The 23,628-nt window shown below is 40.9% G+C and overlaps 1 protein-coding gene across 1 annotated transcript in view; it reads right to left on the bottom strand.

Moving 5' to 3' along the window:
- Positions 1-763: 763 nt before the first annotated feature.
- LOC132832145 (androgen-dependent TFPI-regulating protein-like) overlaps positions 764-23,628 on the bottom strand; it is a 111,009-nt gene continuing 88,144 nt past the window's right edge. The window contains exons 4-5 of the mRNA XM_060849890.1: positions 1,910-2,025; positions 764-923 (exon numbers count right to left, since the gene is read on the bottom strand). Of these exons, the coding sequence (XP_060705873.1) occupies positions 764-923; positions 1,910-2,025 (276 nt within the window). The remainder of the gene's footprint in view (positions 924-1,909; positions 2,026-23,628) is intronic.

The following is a 23,628-nucleotide window of genomic DNA, read 5'->3' as shown; positions in this document are numbered from 1 at the left end:
GGCGTTCTTCCTCCAGGCGTTGGGTGGTGAGGTATCATTTATTGTATATGTTGCTCCCAATGTGGTCTCCTTTACATTGGGGAGACTGGACGCCTTCTAGCAGCACACTTTAGGGAACATCTCTGGGAAACCCGCACCAATCAACCACACCGCCCTGTGGCCCAACATTTCAACTCCCCCTCCCACTCTACCAACGACATGGAGGTCCTGGGCCTCCTTCATCGCCGCACCCTCACCACTTTTCCAACACCACTCTACTCCAGAGACAGCATAACTATCTTAGATTACTTACAGTATGGAAATAGGTCCTTCAGCCCAACAAGTTCACACTGACCCTCTGAAGCGCAACCCACCCAGACCCATTCCCTTACATTTACCCCTGCCCCAAACACTATGGGCAATTTAGCATGGCCAATTCACCTAACCTGCACCTTTTTGGACTGTGGGAGGAAACCGGAGCACCCGGAGGAAACCCACACAGACACAGGGAGAATGTGCAAACTCCACACAGACAGTTGCCTGAGGCGGGAATTGAACCCTGGTTCCTGGTGCTGTGAGGCAGCAGTGCTAACCACTGTGCCACCGTGCCACCCATCTGTAAAGGATGGTAGTTTTTTTTATATGTCAGCATTCACTCAGTCTCATTCGTTAACTGAAAATTCTTGCTCTGCTGAGGCAATGAATCTTGAACTACGAACTTCAGCAAAAGCTGAAGTTCTACACCTCTGTAACCTGTAGTCATGTGAGTGCTAGAGAAGACTATTTACTTACCCCAGATTAACGTAGTGAGCTTCTCCCCCAGCAGATATAAGAGCATCACCAACAGAAGACTCACTGAGAAAAACAACACCAGGCCTAGTCGATTAAATTGACCCAATAGTGGGTAGACCCATGCACCAGCTGCATAGTAAATCCACAGAACCCTATGTCAAACAGAATACATTCCATTATACTCAAGTAAATTATTGGTAAGTTGTAACTGATTGTAATTTCTGTACCATAGAGAGCAATTGAAAAAGAACAGTCATTGTGGTTAGATTAGAAATTTATGTGATATCAATTCTGACACTTGTGCTCTCATTAAAATAAAGACTGCTATGTTCCATCAGTAAAGTTACAGATTAAAAACCATTGTTTGAATTGGGAAGAATGATTTTTATATTTTGTCAAAGCTACAGATACTAGTTATATTAGATCGGAACATGGTTTCAAACTGAACCGTAGTTTAGGACAAGGTCAACATCGCTACAAGCTGATCAAGCTACTTACTTTATTTATTTCAGGATCAAGAATTCATCGTATTTGAAATAATCTCCTGATTACATAAGTGGAGGCAAAAACATTGTCTAATCATTTAAGAAGGAGTTTGATAACACCAAGGGATGGGGTACCAATGAGTTCATTTAAAAGATTAATTAGTTCTGTCCCTCATCAGGCTAGGAAAGCCCAATCAGCCCAACATTCATGATTGGCAGGAGGATCAATTTGAAAATTGAGCAAAGCTTTCCTTTCACATTATTTCCACATCAATTCACTGCATTTGTGCTCCCAATGCAGTGCCCAGTCATCAGCAGCTTTACTCTGTAAGTTATATGCATGACATGCATGATATGCAGCAAAAATATAAGCCTTTCCAAGCATTCCTTCCTGATAGACATTTCCAGAGGCAAAAGTTCAAAACAGAAAATGTATCATAATAACTAATCTTATTGAACCTAGCTGAAAAGAAACATATGCCTTCAGCCAACATAACAAAGGTCTCGAAACGGACTGAAGTTGTTGCTGATGTTAGTTGAAAAGTTAAAAATGCATTAAGGCTTTAATGATGAAACTTTTAGAAAAAAATTTTCAAAATGTAATGGATGTTTCTTCCTTTGTTCATGTTCGCACATTGGTGTATAGTTCTTACCACAGCAGGTAGGAAACGGAAACAAGTCCCAGGATGAGAAGCCCTGTTCTTCGTTTTGGATATTGGTGTGGTGTATTGAACAATTCCAGCAAGATCAGTGGCAATACTACAGTATGCTGTGATGGGAAAGAAAACAGTGTATTATTACATTTCATTTCATGACATCATGATGTCTCAAAGATTTTACAGTCAATGAAGTGTGTTTGAAAGGAAGTCACTGTTATAATGTAGGATCCATGGCTACTAGAAATATACACAATAGGAGCAGGAGTAGGACATTTAACCCTTTGGTCTATCATTTATTATGATCATGGCAGATCATCCAATTCTGTACCAGCTCCCACTTTTCCCCTATATCCTTAGGTCCCTTAAGTTGAAAATGTTATACTTAGCAATCTTTTGATCTTATACAATATTTTAGTCTTGACCGATTTCTGTGGTAGCAAATTCCACAGGCTCACCACTCTCTGGATTTCACCTCATCCCAGTCCTAAATGATCTGCCACGTATCCTGAGACTGCGTTTCCTGGTTCTAGACCCCTCAGCTAGGGAAAAGATCCTCTCTGCATCTAGTCTGTCCATCCTGTTGGAATTTTATGTTTCAGTCAGATTCCCTCCCAACTTCTAAACATCAGTGAATACAGGCTCAGTCAAACCAATCTTTCCTCATACGAAATTCCTGCCGTCTCTGCATCAAACAGGCGAATCTCTGCGGCAGGCCCTGTATGGCAAGTATAGATAGGCCAAAACTGCACATAATACTCCAGGTGTGGTCTCACCAAGGCCCTGTAAAATTGTAGTAAGACATACCTCTTCTAAACTCAAATCCTCCAAGCAGAAACAGAGAGGTTTGTTGGGGGCTTTTGAGCAATCTAACACAAAAGGTTGGAGGACTGCAGTAGCATGGTGCTGCCTCAGGCATGTGAGTTCTGGCTGCTTCGATGAACAAGTTGGTGCTGTGGAGTGCCGGGTCCAGTACACTCAGTGTTTGCCGGATCAGGCTACAGATCTGTATTGCATCACTCTAGTTCAGCAGCAAAGTAACAGGAGATGTGGGACCCTGAACTCACTCAAGGATAGTCCAAAGGTGGCTGGATTTCTAACTCTACTTCTCTCGGGGCTGTGGGAGGTCAAGCCAAGGAAAGTGCACTTGTCTCTGGGCAGGACACATTCAGCAAATCTGGGCCTCCAGACCAAAATTCCACTGAGTCACTTCACCAAGGCTAATGGGATCCATTGTACAAGAAGCTTCCTCCACCTGAGCTGCAGTCTATATATGCAGCTTCCACAATTCCCCTGTTTGTGCTGGCTCTGCAGGACTGACCACTGAACACTCCTGGACTGTACTGGGACAGACCCCTGACCGTGAGTAACCCAAACTGATGACTGACCATGGTGAAACATTTGATCTGTGCATAGACTATGCCTATGAGTGATAGTACCAACTTCCCCTGACAAGCAATGTGCCTTCACCCCTCTCCTGGACTGGACTGAGAACTCAATCCCCAATGGTTTCTGACATGGCCATTTGGTTGCATGAATATACAGTGTGTTTGTGATGCAGGCAGCTAGCACAGCTGGAGGTACTAGATTGGTGTCACAATGTGCATTCATCACCTCTAAGAAACATTCCTTCTTACAAACATGATGAGAGACCTATCTGTGTACTTGCAGGAAAGAGCACTTTGATATAACAGTATTGACAGCCTGTGACTCAGGCTGAAATACCAGTGAGCTAGCAGCTATGGCATGGCAAGGTGATGCAAATAGATGCTAAGTGAGTGAACATTAAGAGAGTAAGTGGTCAGCTCTGAGATGCAGCATTGTTCAGTTTGTGGGGTGGGTCCCTATCTATACACACAAAGTGTCTTTGCTGCAGCCTTTGAATGCTAGTTTCTGGTGCATCCTGCAATACAAGTCTGTGCTTCCCAAGTAGCCTGCAAGTGTATCAATGAGATGTTATAATCATGAGGGGCTGAATGAATGAATGCCAGCTGCCAATGCCCACTGATCCACACACGGCTGGTACTTGGGGTATCATGCCCTGAGCAACAGTTTGATTCAACGCAACACGGAGGCCATTTGGACCAAGTTTCAAGCTGAATCCACCAGGACCCATTCTCATTACCATGTCGAGTTTTCTCAACATCTAGCTTGTTTGGTGAGATTGTTAAATATTGATGGAGAATTACCAAATTGTTCAACAATCTATAATTCCTCCTTAATTAGCAACTCACTGCTGCCTGTCAGCAGTTACCACATCACTTGTGAAAAAGGGTGCAAGTTACTTCCAGTATCAAGGGGGGGGGCTTCACTGGTCTTCTCTTCTGAATCTACCACAAATCCTGTATAACCCACATCGCTCAGACTATTATAAGAATCCACTCATTTATTTTGTTATGAATGTTAGACACATACAGATATAGAGCTTTTAACTTTCTCCTACTGTCATCTTCATAACATCCAGTACTGATGGTTAGTGTTTTCCTAGATTTATCTCTGTCTGTCCCTTTTTGACCAACGGAAGGTGATGGCATAGTGGTATTACATCTAGACTATTAATCCAAAGACTCAGGTCATGTTCTGGGTATCTGGAAACAAATCCTGCCAAAGCAAATGTTGGGATTTGAATTAAATAAAGAAAAATCTGAAATTGAGAGTCTAATGATGACTGTGAATTTTTTGTGGGGATAAAAGGCAAAAGTCTTTTAGTGAAGGAAATCTGCTGTGCTTACCTTGTTTGGTCTCCATGTGACTGATGACGCACAGCAATGTGGTCGACTCTTAACTATCCTCTGGGCAATTTGGGCTGGGGAACAAGACATTAGCCTAGCCAGTGATGCCCACATCCCGTGGATGAATAATATAAAAACTCCTCTTTTCCTATATGACTATTTTCCTCTCTATTTGTATAATTATGTGGTTCACAGGAACCCTGGTCCCAATACAGTTCAGTTGTGGGCCATCCCAAGGGCACAGCCCCCACATTTCCAGTACTGGTGTCAATGTCCCATGATCGGAAACCCATTTCTACCACACCAGCCTTGAAGTCACATATTCATTTCTCTAATATTATGTACCCTATGCCAATTCACACACAACTAAGGTAAGAATCCTAAGATAATAACCTTTGTAGTAGTGTTTTTTAAAAATTTTGTGCCTGATTCCTCATATTCTGTATGCAGAACCTGTTTCCTAGTTCTACCTATGTCATTAGTACCTCCATGGACCATTACCACTGGATCCTCCACCTTTCATTTCAAGTTCCTTTCTGGCCCTGAAGAGTTGTCCCTGTCACTGAGCAGGCTACACAATGCTCTGGACTCTCACTCTTTGATTTAGAGAGTAATGGAAATGTCCTTCACTATACTATTCTTGACTACAACATTCTTTATCATTCCCTCCACTTGAATGGCTTCTTGTACCATGGTGCCATTGGATGTACACTCTGCAGTTGCTGCTTTCACCTAAACAGTCTGAGAGAACCTCAAACCTATTGGACAATTGCAGAAACCAAATGAGATTATGGGATAATTTACAACTTCCTGAGAATTTGGACAGTGCCTTGGGCATAGTATCTTAATTGAAAGCACCATCAAAATTACAACACTCCCTCAACACTGTCTCAAGCACCAGTCTAGATCTTGCTCAAATCTTTTTAAGCAGATTCTGAAAATAAAGCATATGGCCAGTAGCATGAACTGAATGTGGTGCACATTTTTTGCAATATTCAGCAAAATCTGTGTGATTCTGCACTACTCCAATTTAATCGCTATTTGAGGCCAATAAGATGCCCCATGTACAACATGTAGCCAGTGGTACAAGATCTAAGATGACAATAATATTTATTGCTGCAACAACAAGTAAATTTTCCTGACAACATTGGAAAACTTGTTAAATCATGACATCATTTATAATAGTAAGAATAAAAATTTGAAATCAAAGCATAGTATCCTGATGCTAAAATAAAAGGCCAAAATAGATAGAAACATAGAAAATAGGAACAGGAGTGGGCCATTCAGCCCTTTGTCCACTGTTCTGTATGAGGATGATGGATCATCCACCTCAGAACACTGAGTCTGTTTTCTCTCCATACACTTTGATCTTTTTAGCCTTAGAACTATATCTAACTCCTTTTGGAAAACATTCCCTGTTTTGGCCTCAACCATTTTCTGTATGCAGAAAATTCCAAAGGCTCAGTGCTGTCTGGGTGAAGATATTTCTCCCCATCCAGGCTGCCTGTCCCATTGTGACAATACTATGGCTTTAAAGAAATGTATTTTGTTCTGGGTTTTTTTTTGTGAAGAGAAGTTGAGCCAGAGGTTATGAGCAGTATGTTTTGTTCCAAGCCAATAAAGTAAACACCTTGTGAGGCCTTAGAGATTTTTTTTAAAAGTTGGAACAACAGAAGCAGCATGAATGGGTGGAGTTAAGCTCCCACAGAACAGGGTTTTAATTTAGCTTTCAATTGTTGTTGGGGTTTTGAAGTTGCTCTCCACCTCTCTCAGCTGCAGTTAAAAGCTTGAGTTCTCTCTGCCGGCCAGAATTTTCTCTTGATGTTCTTTCTTCCTGGACTGGAGAAACATTGCACTTGAGAGAATTTGTGTTACTGAATTTGCCTTTGCCAAGAGTATGTTTATGGGATGTTACTGGGTTAGAATAGTTGTCATTAAGTTGTTCAATAATCTATTATTCTGTTAAAGTTTCCAATAGAGTTAAATTTATAATCATTCTTCCTTCTTCTGATTGTATTTAACTGGAAGTAAGAACAATGTGTGTTTTGCTGAAAGCCGAGTACCTTGACCAATCAAATTACATCTGGAACACAGCATCTTACACTTGCACTTAAAAAAAAGTTATAGCCTAGGCTACCTCATTGATATATTTGCAGGAGGTTTGGTCTGGTCCAAAACACAGTGTCTTTGGACTGTGACCCCTAGTTCTGGAATGCTTGATCATAGGATAAATGCCTGAAGGATGTTCCCAATCTAGTCCTGCGAAAATTTTAAATGTTTCTGTGAGATCGTGCCACATTCTGCTAAACTCCAGTGAATATAGTTTGAACTGATCCCAGTTCTCTTCATACATCAGTCCTGACATCTCTGGAATCTGTAAAGGGCACCTGTAAAGGGGTAAAATGTGTTTGGAGATTGGGCAGAATTTTATTAACAACATGAATGCAGGAATGGAGGTGAGTGGATAAAATGGCAGGAGCTGGTGTTAGGCAAGATCTCGACTATAGGCCAATTTTTCCAGAGGTAGCCAATGTGGCGTATCAATGACAAACTGAACTGGGATGGGAAGCAACTTCACATTATTAACAAATTTTATATTATTAAAGAGCCAGTAGTACCAAATTTTACCAGGCATTTGTAATCTCTTCAGGGACACTGAGAAACACAGAGGATTAGCGACTCAGCAAGTGAAACAAGGTAATAAATCAGTCAGCAATAGCAGGAGTATCAGGTTGGGTGGCTCTGCACAGGAAAGGCCTAAAGATAGTTGCTGCTGCAATAAAGTGAGATGTTGGTGGAGCTATATGGCACAATAGAACAGGAACTAAAATCACTTGCAAACAACCAGTGGTGTTGAAAATTGGCACTTAAACTTTTCATCAGTGGCTTAGTCCAGGAACCATGTGGAGAACTCTGTGGTGCAAATCATTCAGAAGCAGGTCACTGCATGAAAGACGTCACAGATGCTACCTACCTTCAGGAATGCCAATACATCAAGTTCACAACACATCAGGTCAGTCAAGCCGAGAAGGCTGTCAGGCTGACTTCCCCAGGCTGTACTCATGTGACAATCAAGGCTCCCTCACAACAACCAGATGCCTTTGTGAATACAGAAGTGTTTCATCCATACAGGTTTTGTGTGCGACTGCAATAAGTACTTCTTACAGATGTAAACAAGGCTCCCAGAATGCTGTCTTGGCTTCTTCATCCTTGGATGGTTACAATAGCCTTCAACTCACCTAGGCATTCTTTTGGCTAGATCCTGGAGAATAAGGAGTATCAGCACTGTGGCGTTTGACTCCTGCAAACAACTTGACATAAAGGATGAAGGCAAATAACCCTCTCATATGAATGTAGGAACATTACTAAGCATGCTATTGATATGTTGAAATTAGATTATAGTGATTTGATAGATTTAGAGGAAGCCTACAATATGAACTCTCAGGGGTATGTCATATCATTGTTATCTGCTGTGCATTATGCAATCTGGAGCTCCAGAGAGGAGTGGTACTGGAGATGGACGAAGAGACCGAATGAGCCAAACCCTCTGATCATGATGTATCTGAATAGGTGACCAATCAGAGAAGGAAGTCAGGAAGCTACGACATGTAGCAAGGAGTTACACAATCATTTCACTCACAAGTATGTTCCTTGAGAACAAGGGGAGGAGATGTTGAGCTAATACATTCCTTCCCAGAGACTTATTTTACTGGGCTGTAATAAGAGACCCCATCATCTATATGTTTCTGTGGTTGCAATGTGCAAAGGCAATCATTAGAACAGATGTTGTCAAATAGCTTATCTTTGAAGTACATACTATGAATCAATATCAAACACTGTATGAAAATAATTGTACAAATCATTTATCAGTTAGTGATTCAACAGAATTCCCTTTAAATAATCCAAATTCAAACAGTATGTGAAAAATTAACATTGCTCAGAAAACTAATCCATGTTTTAAGCACACACTTATAGAAATTTCTATGGGATATTGTCCAGGATATAGAAGTGTTGGAGAGGGTACAGAATGTTGCCTGGTTTGGAGGGTATTAATTATGAGGAGAGATTAGACAAACATGGTTTGTTTTCACTTGAATATTAAAGGATGAAGAACAATCTGACAAAAGTTTACAAAATGGATAGAATGGATAGAGTGTTTTTCCCAAGGTGGAAATGTCAATTCCTAGGGGACATAGTTTAAGATAAAAGGGGTAAGTTTGAAGGAGATCTGAGAAACAAATCATTTTTTGACACAGAGGATGGAAAGTATCTGGATTGTATTCCCAGACAAGGTGGTAGATACAATAGTGACATTTAAGACACATCTCAACAGAGACATGAATAGGCAGGAAATAGAGATACAGATTGCACCGTGGCGAAAATCTGCTAGTTTAGAAAGCTATCAAAATGTTGGCGCAGCCTTGTTGCGCTGAGGGGTCTGTTCCTGTGTTGTATTGTTCTTTGTTCTCCTTGCAACTTGAGTTAGCAAATGTTGAGTCTGCTACTTTCCTGATCTAAACCATTACAGACATTATTAATACTACTAAGACTCAGTACTTATGGGTTCACCTGCATCTGTGTTGGGGCTGACTGATTCATCAGTTCAATGTTCAGCCTTTGAGTAGCCATGATGTGGAGGAGCCGGTGTTGGACTGGGGTGGACAAAGTTAAAAATCACAACACCAGGTTACAATCCAGCAGGGATATTTGGAAGCACTAGCTTTCGTATGACTGCTCATTCATCAGGTTGCTGATGAAGGAGCAATGATTAGATTAGATTAGATTACTTACAGTGTGGAAACAGGCCCTTTGGCCCAACTAGTCCACACCGACCCTCCGAAGAGCCACCTTACCCAGATCCATTCCCCTACATTTACCCCTTCATCTAACATTATGGGCAAATTTAGCATGGCCAATTCACCTAACCTACTTGTCCTTGCTACTCTGAGAGGAAGTGACCACAGCTGCCACTGCTGCTGCTATCCTCTCTTGCACATATTGCTCATCAGATAGTGTCAACTGTGCTGAACGTGCAATATAGCACATACAACATGAGTTTTTTGTGCTGGTGCATAGAAACAAAGTGATATTGTGTCTTCTGAAGGTGTGCATCACTTTACTGTCCCTCACCAGATGCTGGACCTGGTAGAGGTACAATATTGATACGCAATAGCTAGTCCTTGATGCCTACATCCTCTAACTAGAGAGGACCTTACATTGGTTTTGAAGGTCCTCATAGGAGTCTCAGGTCATACGCAGTCCGGGAAATGTTGGATAAAATGGAGAACCTTTAGGAACTCTCCATACCTGTTTTGCCTGCCTCACCCTCAGGCTGGCCAGCTAGTCCAATTTCCATTACCTATTCCTCCATCAGTGGAAACTCAGCAATAATGGCTAAGCCATCTTTGGTACTCCCTGGCATTCTGACTGTGCTTGTTCTACAAACATGAACATGGACAATGTCAGTACTGTCCCATGGCATCTATATGCTGTTTAACCTTAGGCTATTTAATATTGTTCAGTACTATGTTAATGGTATGACATGGTGAGGAAGCCATTCATCCATCTCAATGCAGCTTTCATGAATTGGCCTATGGTACAGTATTACCAGACACCTGAATGTAAATATGAATGCTTGATTTCAAAAGTGTATAGGTTCACTGCTTGGCCTCCACTTCATGGGAAGCTTTCATTGAATGTTGAGCTTCCAGATACCAACTATTATCTTTCTAGACCCCCCGAACCCAGGATCTAGCCCATCAACTGCTTATCACTTCAGTTACATTCATCCATGCCTTTCTGTTTATGACAAATGGCCTCCTACCCTGCCTTGTGGTTAAAAGGACCTTCTCCTTTTAAAGACTGCTTGTAGAATATCTCAAGGGACGGTTACCGAAACACAGGGAAAACCTTGCTTTTCTTGCTGCCATCTCAGCAATGCCTTCTGAGGTTGTCCATCTCCTTCTATTTTCTGGACACCAGAACTCTGTTCAACATCTTATTATGGACTAGATAAATCAGCCTGATAAGACTGCGCTAACATGTAGGTGAAAGTGAGGACTGCAGATGCTGGAAATTAGAGTTGAGAGAGTGGTGCTGGAAAAGCGTCCGAGGAACAGGAGAATCGACGTTTCGAGCAAAAGCCCTTCATCAGGAATGAATATATCTTGTATATATATCCCTTAAGAAAAATAATTTGTTTGAGTATCAGTCAATAATCAATTGCTTGCTATATTGATTTTCTTTTCTTTTCGTGCTTATTTATTTAATTGTAGGTTGGAGGTAGGTCTCCAAATTTGCACTGTGCTTAAAAAGGTCATTTTCTACTGAAACCTCTCAAGAACTTTCTGTAACTAATTATCTTAAAGTAAGCTGCTTGTGAGAACCTATTTCCCGAAAGCAAACCTGTCAACGCCTACTCTATACCACTGCTTACATCATTTATAAAATTCAGCACTTAGTTTATTCAGGTTATGAACTACATCTGAGCTGATCTATGGCTGGACCATGTGTAAGATGTTGATTCATAACCTCAACTGTTAACAGTAAATGATCACAAAGCAGATTGCTCATAGTGAGACAGATTCAGAAACATTGGTTGAAATTCCAGTTACAGATTGTGCACTTGGCCCTGGTTTAAACGATTTGTTCTTATTTTCACACTGGGCACAATTTCTAATAAGGTGAACTTGCAAAAGGTAAATTTGATGAATTTTCACTCCATGCACATAACTTCACCCACTGGGAGTGCTTACAAGAATTTAGCTGCATGCTCCCCATGTTCTATCATCTATTCAGAGAGCAAAACAGGACTGAGGGTGGATGGGGGAACAGCTCTCAGTGAGGTCTTATCTCTGACTGGTAATCCTTTGAAGTGTAGTTTCCCCACAAGAGAAGATTGATATCCTCTCAGCAGACAACTGAAATGCAACTTCATAAAATAATATTGTTATTAGTGTTGAATCAGGGAAAATTCTGTAGTCTGGACATCACAAACATAGACCCTCAATAGGCTGTCAGATGCCATTTACTTCCATTCTTATAAACGTGGTCTAATTAAGACAGAGATGTATAAAGATATGGTAATTCACATACTGGTGCAATTTGTGTTTTCTCTTTATTAGACAACCCCAATATTGAATTGATCTCAATTAGAGAAAGCTTGGTATTTGTGTGGAGAAGAAAACATTATTTTATTTATTTACTTGCCCTCATGCTACAGGAAATGCTGATAATTTGGATTTCCTGTAGCTAGTAATTAAAACAAAAAATGCAGATGCTGGAGATCTGAAACAAAATAGAAATTGCTGGAGAAACTCAGCAGGTCTGGTAGCATCTGTGGGATGAAAGCAGAGTTAATGTTTCAAGTCTGGTGACTCTTCATCCTGCCCTGTTACCCTTATCTCCATGTTTACCTATCCCTTTCTATCACTATCTCTCTGGGCTCCATCTCGGTCTACCCTCTCATCTCACCCTCCCCCAACTTTGGCATAAGCATAAATGCCACTTTTTCCTTGCTGCTACCAGTTCTGATGAAGTCACTGGATTTGAAATGGTGACTTTGCTCTCTCTCCACATATACTGCTCAATCTCAACGCAAGTAATATATTTCCCCAGTAGGGGGAGCCTAAAACCAGGGGCACAACTTAAAAATAGGGGAGAATGCCATTTAGGACTGAAATAAGGAGAAATTTATCCTATTCACAGCATGGTGACTCTTTAGAGTTCTCTGAGGTAGAGAATTCCAAGTTCAGTCATTGAGCATTGTTACAGTAGAAGTTGATAAATTTGATTATAAATGCCATAAATGGGGATGGTATTGGTAAAAGGCATTGAAGCACTTGATCAGCTAAGATTGTGGTGAATAGCAGGTCAAACTCAATGAGCTGATTGGCCATTCCAGTTGCAATGTTCTTATAAAATGTTGAACACAAGCACAGAGAACTGAAAACCTTGTCTGAATCTTCTGAAGTAATGCACTCTTCTGTGCTCTCTCTTTTCAGTGGCTCCATGTTAATTTGCACAAGATAAAGACATGCTAATTGCTTATAATTTCTCTTACTCATTAGATTAGATTCTCTACAGTTTGGCCTAACAAGTCCACATTGACTCTCCGAAGAGTAAACCACCCAGACCCATTCCTCTCCACTTACCCCTGACTAATGCACCCAACACTACGGGCAATTTAATATGGTCAATTCACCTGACCTGCACATCTTTGGACCGTGGCAGGAAACCGGAGCACTCAAAGGAAGCCCATGCAGACACGGGGAGAATGTGCAAACTCCACAAAGACAGTCGCCCGAAGCTGGAATCGAACCCGTGTCCCTGGCGCAGTGAGGCAGCTGTGCTCACCACTGTGTCACCATGCTGCCCATAACTATTACGGTAAAGAACTAATTGATTCATACTTTTGTACTGGTTTAGTAACAGTAATTATTTTGAAAAGGGATAGTTAAGACTTTTTTTAAGCAGCTTTACACAAAATCATTGTTAGTACAGAGTTCATTGACTCTACTTGAAGTGTATACTGGATGTATTGGTATTGGCAGTAATGTGGATAAGAATGGAAGGCATGAGGGGCCGTTGGGATAATTGATGGGCATGAATTGATACTGTGGATCTGGCTAAGGTTGTTTGAACTTACTTCCCGAAAGGTTTTCCAGTCTGGGGTATGATTCACATCTCCTCAGAGAGGCTGTGAACTATTGGCCATGGAGGGGATTGAAAGTGTAAAATGAAAGTGTAAAATTTTGTTCAATGTTGCTCCATGCTGAAACTGAGTCATAGAATCTCCATGGCCCTTTGAGCCCACACCGACCCTTCAAAAAGCATTCCACCCGGACCCACCTATCCTGATAACCTTACGTTTCCCATGGCTAATCCAACTAACCTGCACATCCCTGGACACTATGGTCAATTTATTACAGCCAATCCATCTATCCTGCACATCTTTGGACTTCTTTGAAGGGGCTGTTTCAAAACTTTGAAATAATTTCAACCAATATTAGGGAATAAGAGCTCAGAAAAAATCAATTTTCCAGCCTTTGGTTCCCTAGTGCAGTGTCTAGACTAACAATAATACAAGTCAGAAACTCAGGTGAGACTCTACTCATTTTTTTCCATCCTTTCTTTGCCCTGTGCTTTGCTTTGTTGTCCTTTAACATTCCTATTATGACCTTTATCACATGATACCCAAAGGTCAGTTAAAGTACATGATGTCAATGCAAGTTTAGATGGAATTAATGATCTGTGGAAGAGGATTCAGAAGCTCACTCTATAGAAGTAGCCAGAGGAGGCACCAACAATATGACAGTTGACATTGAAAAATAGAACGAAATACAACAATTCATAATGATCAGACAAAAGGAAGAAATATTAGCAAATAAAAAACATGATTTTAAATTTCAATTTGAAATACAACCAGAGCTGCACTTTAAAGTGTAGCCTGACATTCACAACTTCCTTTCCTTGACAGCAAGATACAGGTAATTGCATTCCCAGCATCAGCACCAACCCCAAGAACTCCCTGTTACCCCTGGTCTGAACCTAATTGATTTCCTATTTGCCTTTTTCAGGTTGCCTGATTCAAACTGCTCATGTGAATCTATCAATCACAACAGTAGAGATTGAGGGATCAGATCTGATCAATTTAACAAGCAGAAAGCTATTGATAAATGAAGCAGATAAAATCTAATCAGAGTCACTGTAAATGTCACATGTCTTAACAAAAAGTAACTGAGGAGAAGTTGGCAGAAGCTGCACTGCAACGTCAGCTCATACAACTGGAAAACGGGAGGAATAAGATAATCATCATAGGGAATGGTTGATGATCAAGTAGTATACACCTAATATTTCTTCCAACTACTGTAGCACAATTTTAAACCCTGATAATTGTGAAAGTTAATAACCTGATAACTTAAAGCAAATGGTTAAATCATTGTTGTGTGATTTGCACATCACACACACATGCCTAAAGGAACTGCCAGAATTCAGGCATTTTAGTTTCTTTTAAAGGCTAATAATTTATACTTCAAAAAGGACCACAGCCTGACAAGTGGAAGCTGAATTGTATAGATAATTCTCCAGCATCCATTCTCAATGGGTGATGCTCTCCACTGGGGGTTATCGATTAAAATAATGGATAGGAAAATAAATTATGAAGATAAAGAATGACTCTTTGTAAAGTAAACTATCAACATTTCTTAACATCTGAGATAAGTATTGGAATATATATTTCAAATAATCAGTCTGAGATTATTCTGCTTGCCTGCCAGCAGATCATGTCAGAAGACTGACACAGACAACTGAGCAGAGAACTTTTTCTGGGTATTGGACCAGCTGAATGCAGAAGATATTGAAAAGTTAGTAGGCATTAATTCATGCCAAACAATTTGTCAGATTTCCTTTCCATTAACCTAAATGAGAGAAAATGCAATAGACAACTTCATAGTATACGCTAATGAAACTTAATGCCCATGGGAGCCAGCCCAAGAAATGTTTTCTGATTTTCTTCATCATGTAGGGGATATGGCAGTGAAAATTTTACTTAACACTTAACTAATTCCAGCCTAGAACTAAACAAAGCTATTTGCTGAACTATATCAACCTGTAGATTGTCATAGCCTAAACTCAGTCATTCAACGTCTTCACAGTGGTCTTTTCTGTGGTTTAAAAACATAACATATTCGTTTAATAACCAGCCAAATCTCTTATGCACCCCACTGCTTGACTTTGGGCAGGATTTTCTTTCAGGTTTTAGGACTCCTCAATCAGGCTCATATCGGGGCTAGACGTCTGCATTGTACGTGACAATTATTCACAATCATTTACACCCAATTGGCAAACAAATGGAAAAAGGGACGGCTGACCATCCTGATAGACCCTGAAAGCTGAAAGGCCAACTGTAGTGAGGGAGAAGTATGAAAAGATGGGAGGTACTCTCTCTAACCTTCAAAATTTTCAATAGAAAGACCTTTGTGACCAGGCCACCATAGTGAGGGGGTCCCCTCTACAAAATAGCCAGTGGCTGCAGCTAAAGCAGGCAGGTAAGGCCTTGAAGCCTGTCTGAAGTACTGGTCTCTCTGACTTGTTACTAGAGAGCCACCTTCAGGCATCTAAACTATCCCCACTGTGGGGGGATTTGGAAGCCAACTGGAAAATCCAGGTTGGCCTCTGGCTATAGCCAAAGGTGGCCATAAATTGGCTGCTACCAAATTCACCTTGTGAAAAATGGCCCCCCCCAATACAAAGTTCCACACATCCCATATGCTGCCTGCCCCTCTTTGGGGCCTTAAAATTCAAACTAATCGCTTTCTAAAATGCTCCACTGTTCACACTATGGCTGGGAGAATGCAAACAAGATAGGAGTCCCACTCCAACTATGAAGAAGCAGCCAAAGCCCTCTACTGCTGCCAGCTGAATTTGAGAGTCAGCAGTTGATTAGCCTCAGAGTCACTATCAGGGCACTGCCATGGCTGCAGCTAAGGAAGTGCTTGTATAGCTTCCCAGCACACTGAAACCCAGGAAACAGCTGTCTGGTGATCACAGGAGCCTGTCAGGCACACCCTCAAAAGCTATGAAGATCAGTGAGGACATGCAGTGCCAATGTTGTGGGTTGAAGCTATTGCTGTCCATGTAATCTTCACAAAGGGCACACAGGAAACATTCACCATCATATAACCAAGTGGGAGATCAACTAGTTTCACTGGACAATCTCTACATAAGACAGAAGGCACACCTTCTTTGTCTGTCTTCTCCCCACCACTGCTGATAAAACACCAGAGAAAGCTATTAGACCCTTAGGTTAAGTCATCTTCCAACCTTCCCAGCTATGATCCAATAATATCAATTGAACTGGGATACATGTACATGTTTGATGCACAGACAAGTATAGAAAAATAACTAAGGCTTTAGGATAATAGTTAGGTTGAGGCATACGGGAACAACGCAAGGTTGGAAGGCATTTACTCCAATGCATGGAATCTTGCAAGCAGTGCAGGAGAGTTGAGAGTGTTGATTAATGCATGGAGATGTGATATGAGTGTTATCAAAGGAACATGGGGTTGAAGGAGGGACAGGTCTGGAAGCTCAATATTCTGGGTACAGAAGCTTCAATTGAATCAATTACTGCAGTAAGGAGGATGACACCTTAGAAGATTCCTCAAGTTAGATCGTCTGGATATTACTTAAAAACAAAAGGCGGGGGGCAATCACTTCACTGCAGGTGTACTATACATTCCAAAGAGTCAGGAAGCAATGGAAAAATATATAGGAAAATCTCAAAAGTGTAAAAATATAAGGGTAATAATAGGAGGGATATCAACTTCCCCAATACTACCTGGGATAGAAAAAGTATGAAAATCTTAGAGGTGGCGAAATTTGTAAAATGTGTCCAAGGAACACTTTTAAGACAGCACAGAGTGGACAGTGTTGGACTTAGTTTTATTGAATGAAGCCAGATAAATTGTAGAAGTGACAATGAACGAGCATTTCCGTGATGGTGACCATGATTCAGTAACGTTTAAGGAAATAATTAATTAGTATACAGGTGGACAGGAAAGAAAAAGTTTGAATTGGGGAAGGGCAATTTTAATATGATAAGACAAGATCTGACAAAACTGAACTGGGAGCAGCTACTTGCAAGAAGATCCACATCAGAAAAGTGGGAAACGTTCAAAAGGGCAAGCGTGAGAGTACCATAAAGGTGAAAGGTAGGAGTGGAGGAATGGAAGGCTTGAGTTATAAGGAGAGCTGGATAGGCTGGGACTTTTTTCACTGGAGCATAGGCTATTATGGGGTGATCTTATAAAGGTTTATAAAATCATGATGGGTATAGATAAGGTGAAGGGCAGGTGTCTTTTCCTTAGAGTGGGGGATTTCAAGACTAGGCGGCATATTTGTAAGCTGAGAGGAGAAAGATTTATAAAGCACACAAAGGTTAATATTTTGCATGAAGTGTGGTTCATGTATAAAATGAACTTCCAGAGGAAGTGGTGGATGCAGGTGCCGTTACAATGTTAAAGAGACATTTAGATAAGGAATAGGAAATATTGAGAGGGATACGGTCCAAGTGCAGATATGTGGGACTAGTTTAGTTTGGGGTTATGGTTGGCATGGACTGGTTGGACTGAAGGATCTGTTTCCATACTGTATGACTCAATGACTCTATTACAAGTCCAAAGGACCCTGGAAGTCAAGATATTACATGATTGGATATGGAAAGCTTATGATACCAAAGGCTCTAAGGATGCTTTAGACATGCATGCAGGGCTTGCTTAAGAAAGAAATTAGGAAAGCGAGAACAGACTTAAAAAGCACCGGTGTGCAAAATCCAAAGGCATTTTTTGAGTATATTAGGGAGAAGAGAATAATCAAGGAAGGAGTAAAGCCCACTAGGGACCAAAGTAGCAACCTGTGTTTGGGGCCATGAGACACAGCTAATGTTTTAAATGAGTACATTCCATATGTGTTCACTACAGAGAAGGAAGTTGGTATAGAAATCCATGAGGGGGACTGTGACAGAATAAATTACCATTGAGACAGAGAAGATATTCACAGTTTTAATAGGCTTGGAATTGGATAAATACACAGACCCAGATGAGATATATCCCAGGCTGTGTAGGAGGCAAGGGAGGAGTTTGCAGGGGATCTGAAATTAATTTTCAAATTCTCTCTGGCCAAAGGACAGATTTCAGAGGACTGGGGATAGCTGGGGATTATTATTCAAGAACAGAGTTAGGGAGAAACCTGGAAACTTCAGTCCAGTGAGTCCAATGTCAGTGGTAGGAAAACTGTAGGAAAAAAATCTGAGAAACAAAATTGATCTCCACTTGGGGAAGTAAGGATTAATCAGGATAGTCAGCATGTTTTGCCAGAGAGATCACATCTAACAAACTTGAATGAATTTTTTGAGGAGTTGATGAGGTGTATAGCTGAGAGTGGGGCAGTTGATGTAGTTTATGTGGACTTCTGTCAGCTTTTGACAAGGTTGGTGGTCCCGTGGCAGACTGGTTAAGAAACTAAGAGTCCATGAGACATAGAACAATTTGGCAAATTGGATCCAAAATTGGTTTACTGACAGGGAGCAGAAGGTGATAGGTGAAGGATTTTTTTTGTGATTGGAAGCATGTGTCCAGTGTAAACCACAAGGGTCAGTGCTGGATCCCTTGCTGCTTGCACTGTACATTAATCATCTCAACATGAATAGAGAAGGCATGGTCAGTAATTTAGCAAATTACATGAAAGGAGTGAGTCGGAAAACCTTACAATGTAGAATGATATAGATGGGCTGGCAAAATGGACTAAACAGTGGCAGTGATTTTATTCCTGTGAAGTGTGAGGTGGTGTATTTCAGGAAGAGTAACATGGTAGGGGAGTACACATTGAATGACAGCACCCTAGGAAGTACAGAACATCAGAGGGACCTTTATGTGCATGTCCATAGATCCTTGAATGCAGAAGTAAAAATAGAAAAGGTGGTCGAGAAGACGTTTGGGATACTTGCCTTTGTTAAATAAAGCATTGAATACAAGTGCAAGGAGATAATGACGGACCTGCATTTAACATTAATTGGGCCACTGAAGTGATATGAGCAGTTCTAACTACATTATAAGGAGACTGTGATTGCCTTGGAGAGGGTGCAGATAAGATTCACCAGGGTGTTGCCTGGGCTGGAGTGATTTAGCTGTGAAGAGAAACTAGATAGGCTACAGTTGTTTTCCACAGAACAGATGATGATGAGAGGGTGCCTGATTGAGATATTCAAAGTTATGAGGACAATAGATAGGGTAGGTTGGGAAAAACATTTCTCCTTAACAGACGGTTTAATAACCAGGATGCATATTTTTAAGGTAAGAAGCAAGAGGTTTAGAGGGGATTTAAGGAAACACTTTTTTCACATAAAGGGTGATGGGTATTAGGCACTCTGTCTGAAAGGGTGAAAGAGGGGTGATAACTCTCAAGACATTTAAAAAAAATTGGGATGAGCACTTAAACAAAGGACAGGATAGCACAGGAACAGGCTCTTTGGCTCACCAAGCGTGCACTGACACATGATCCCTTTGTAAATGAAAAAACGTTCCCTGCCTAAACATTGTATCTGTCAATGTAAACTTCGATCAGGTCGCCGCTCATCCTTCAATATTCAAATCAAAACGAACCAATTTTATCCAATCTCTCCTCTTAGCTTTCCCCTCCAAACCAGACAAAATCCTGGTAAACCTTTTCCGTATGCTCTCCAAAGTCTTCACATCCTTCAGATAGTGTGGCAACCAGAACTGCACACAATATTCCAAATGTAACCTGATTAAAGTTCTCTCCAGCTGCAACTTGTCAATTTTTATGTTTATACCTGACTGGCCAGGGCAAACTTGCCATACACTTCCTTGACCACCTTATCCACTTGAATTGCCACTTTCAGGGAATTGTGAACCTGTACGCCAAGGTCCCCATGCGTTAATACTTCGAAGGGTTCTGCCATTTACTGCATTAGACCTTCCAAAATGCATCAGCTCGCATTAATCCAGATTAAATTCCATCTGCCATTTCTCTGCCCGAGCCTCCAGCCTATCTACATCCTGCTGTATCCTCTGGCAATCCTTCTCACTATCTACAGCTCCCCTGATCTAATCAGACCACTTAGATTCTCATCACAATTATTTTACAAACAACAGGAGTTCCAATACTGATCCCTGTAAACAGCACTGGTCACAGATCTCCAGTCAGAAAAACATCCTGCCACCATTACTCTGTCTTCTATGACTAAGTCAGTTCTGTATCTATCTTACCAGCTCACCACAGATCCCATGTGACTTCAACTTCTGTTTCTGCGTGCTTTGAGGGACCCTCTCAAAAGCCTTGCTAAAGTCCATGTAGACAACATCCACCGCCCAGCCCTCATCAATCATCTTTGTCACCTCCTCAAAAACACAATCAAGTTTGTTAGACATAAACTTCCAGTACAAAACCATGCTGTCTATGGCTTATAAGCCCATAATTTTCCAAATGTGAGTAAATCCTGCCTCTTAGTATCCTCTCCAATAATTTCCCTACCAGTAATATAAAATGCACCAGCCTGAAATTTTCAGATTATCCCTGTTGCCCTTCTTGAACAAAGAAGCAATATTGGCTATTTTCCCATCCTCTGGTGACTAAAGAGGATACAAGGATTTCACGCAGGGCCACAGCAATTTCCTCCCACTGCATTCTGGGATGGATCCCATTAGGTCCTGGGGATTTGTCTACTTTAATTCATTTCAAACACCCAACACCTCCATTTTTATATCCAAATGCCTGGGAATATCAACATGCCCCCTCTAGACTCACCATCTATGATGTCCTTTTGCTTCTTGAATACCAAAATCATAGAATACAAAGCTACTGGGCAAGTGCTGAAAAAGTGAAATTAGAATAGATAATGTCTCATGCCCAGCAAGTACATGATAGGCCAAAGGGCCTCTTTCCATGCTGTTAATCTCTATAAACTCTGCTCACTTTCAAGTAGTCAGCAAGGAAAACAAACATGAATGGGTTAATACATTCACATTTATAACTATGAAGTTGGAATATAAACAAGAGAGATTTTTTGCAGCTCTAAAAGCTCTATTTTAGACCATACCATTTTTTAAATTCTGAAAACTGCCCCTTGGAAAGTTGATATTAGAAGAAATGTCTGACTATCACAATGGCTGTAAATGTTAGATTAGGAGAGATTACATAAACAAATGCTTTTACTCCCTGGAATATAGACAGTTAAATGTGAATCAATTGAAAATTATAGGATGCTAAATGCAATTGATAGCTGAGAAGTGGACTAACATTTTCTAATAGTGGGGGAGCTTAGGAATGTGGCATCGCCTACATAAGGGCTTTTTTTTTCTGATGCAGAAGACTCATATTATCCCTTGAAACTGACCATGGATATTGTCGTATTAAAATATCCAGAGATTTATTACAACTAATTATTTGGTATCAACATTGTATTTGTCAGACACATAAGTGTCTGGACTAAACTTCAGCTGTTGATTTACAATAGTGGACCTTGCTTCCAGAAGAGCGTCATACATCAAGTCATTCAGGCTAATATGGAGTATGAGTCTTTTATACCCTCAGGTCACAACCTATGTTACAGTGATGATATTATGAACATGTTTCATAAAGATGTAACTGACATAATGATCACAAGTCATAACACAACATATAGGACAAAGTCAATAGTCTTAAAATCATAGCCAGGTCACTGAAGAGTAAAGTTGCAGTAGAATACTGTGGTTCAGAGGTAGGAAGGCAGAAAGCAGACAGTGCATTTAATAGGTGAGGTGGTGGCATCTCTGATCATTGCTACCTTCCACCTTGTCTGGAATGAAATTCTGGCAGGAAAACCCATGGTTGACCCTCTGGTCCTACCACTAATTGAGGCCTTTAGTTGGCCTATCCTCACAGCTGCTGAGATTAACCCAGCTGTTGATGGTCTGGTAACATCTGGTGATCCTGGAAACTGTCAGAGTGTAGCTGCTGGTCGCAGGCTGGGGGATACCCAATCAAAGATACTCATTGACTGATCAGGATTATTTTGTCATATTTTACCGTACACTTCCAATTACTGCACAACCTCATCCTTTATAATGATCTCTAACATCTGACCAACAGTCGAGGTCAGGCGAACTGGCCTATAGCTTCCTGTTTTCTGCCTCTCTCCCTTCTTAAACAGTGGTATAATGTTAGCAACTTTCAACTCCTCTGGCACCTTCCCTGACTCCAATGATTCCTGAAAGATCACCATTAATCCTCCAGAATCTCCTTAACTATCTCCTTCAGAATTCTGGGGTGTCGTCCATCCATTTGGGTGATTTATCCGCCTTCAGACTTTTCAGCTTCCCCAGCATCTTCTCCTTAGTAATGAAAACATTCTCATCTCTGCACCTTCAACCTCTTGAGGCTCTAGTATGTTGCTGGTATATTTTACTGTGCAAACTAGTGAAAAGTACCTATTCAGTTCCTCCACCATTTCTTTCTTCCCTAGTACTGCTCCAACCCCATTTTCCAGTGTCCTGGTGCCCACTCTTGCCTCTCTCACCTTTTATATATTTAACTGTCATGGGCACTATGTATTGTATGAGTTTTCTTTATCATAACTGATTTATATATGAGCCATTCAGCTACTCAAGAATGCTCCACCATTCTGGTAACATGGCTGATCTGATTAGATTAAATTCCTTACAGTGTGGAAACAGGCCATTTGGCCCAACAAGTCCACACCGACCCTCCGAAGAGTAACCCACCCAGTCCCATTTCCCTCTGACAATTGGCAATTTAGCATCGCCAATTGATCCATCCTGGACAGCTTTGGATTGTGGGAGGAAACCGGAGCACCCAGAGGAAACCCACGCGGACACAGAGAGAATGTGCAAACACCATACAGACAGTCACCGGAGACTGGAATCGAACCCAGGTCCCTGGCATTGTGAGGCAACAGTCCTAACCACTGAGCCACTGTGCCGCCCATGTAACCTGTAAATCACATTTTCACCTACCCTGATAACTTTACTACCCCTTGCTTAAGGATTTATTTTCAATACTTGACTATTTTTCTATTAACATATAAATTATACATGCTCTGATTTTAGAAAATTGAAAAATGCAAATTAAAACTATCAGAAAAAGGTGTTTCTGTCCCGTTTGATGCTCCTTTGTAATCTTTTTATGCAGAGTTGTCATACAACCTCATGGGACAATCTTTTGGTAACAGTTGTGAACTAAACACTTTAAATGGATGATAAATGGTTGTGTGGAATGATCAAGCTAAGAGCTACCTTCATGAGTTAATTCTATTCCCTATATCTTCAAACTCAGTTTAAAATTTCATCCTGTGTATTCCCATTGCACTGTATTGAACTGTCAGGCCAGTTAGCAGTGATGGGCTGTAGGCCTTAGATAGAGTGCAAAGAAGATTTATTAGGATGACATGAAGAACTTCTGTAAAAT

The sequence above is a fragment of the Hemiscyllium ocellatum genome, chromosome 34 (genome assembly GCF_020745735.1).
Source record: "Hemiscyllium ocellatum isolate sHemOce1 chromosome 34, sHemOce1.pat.X.cur, whole genome shotgun sequence".
NCBI classification, from domain to species: domain Eukaryota; kingdom Metazoa; phylum Chordata; class Chondrichthyes; order Orectolobiformes; family Hemiscylliidae; genus Hemiscyllium; species Hemiscyllium ocellatum.
This window is presented reverse-complemented; position numbering and strand designations above follow the sequence as displayed.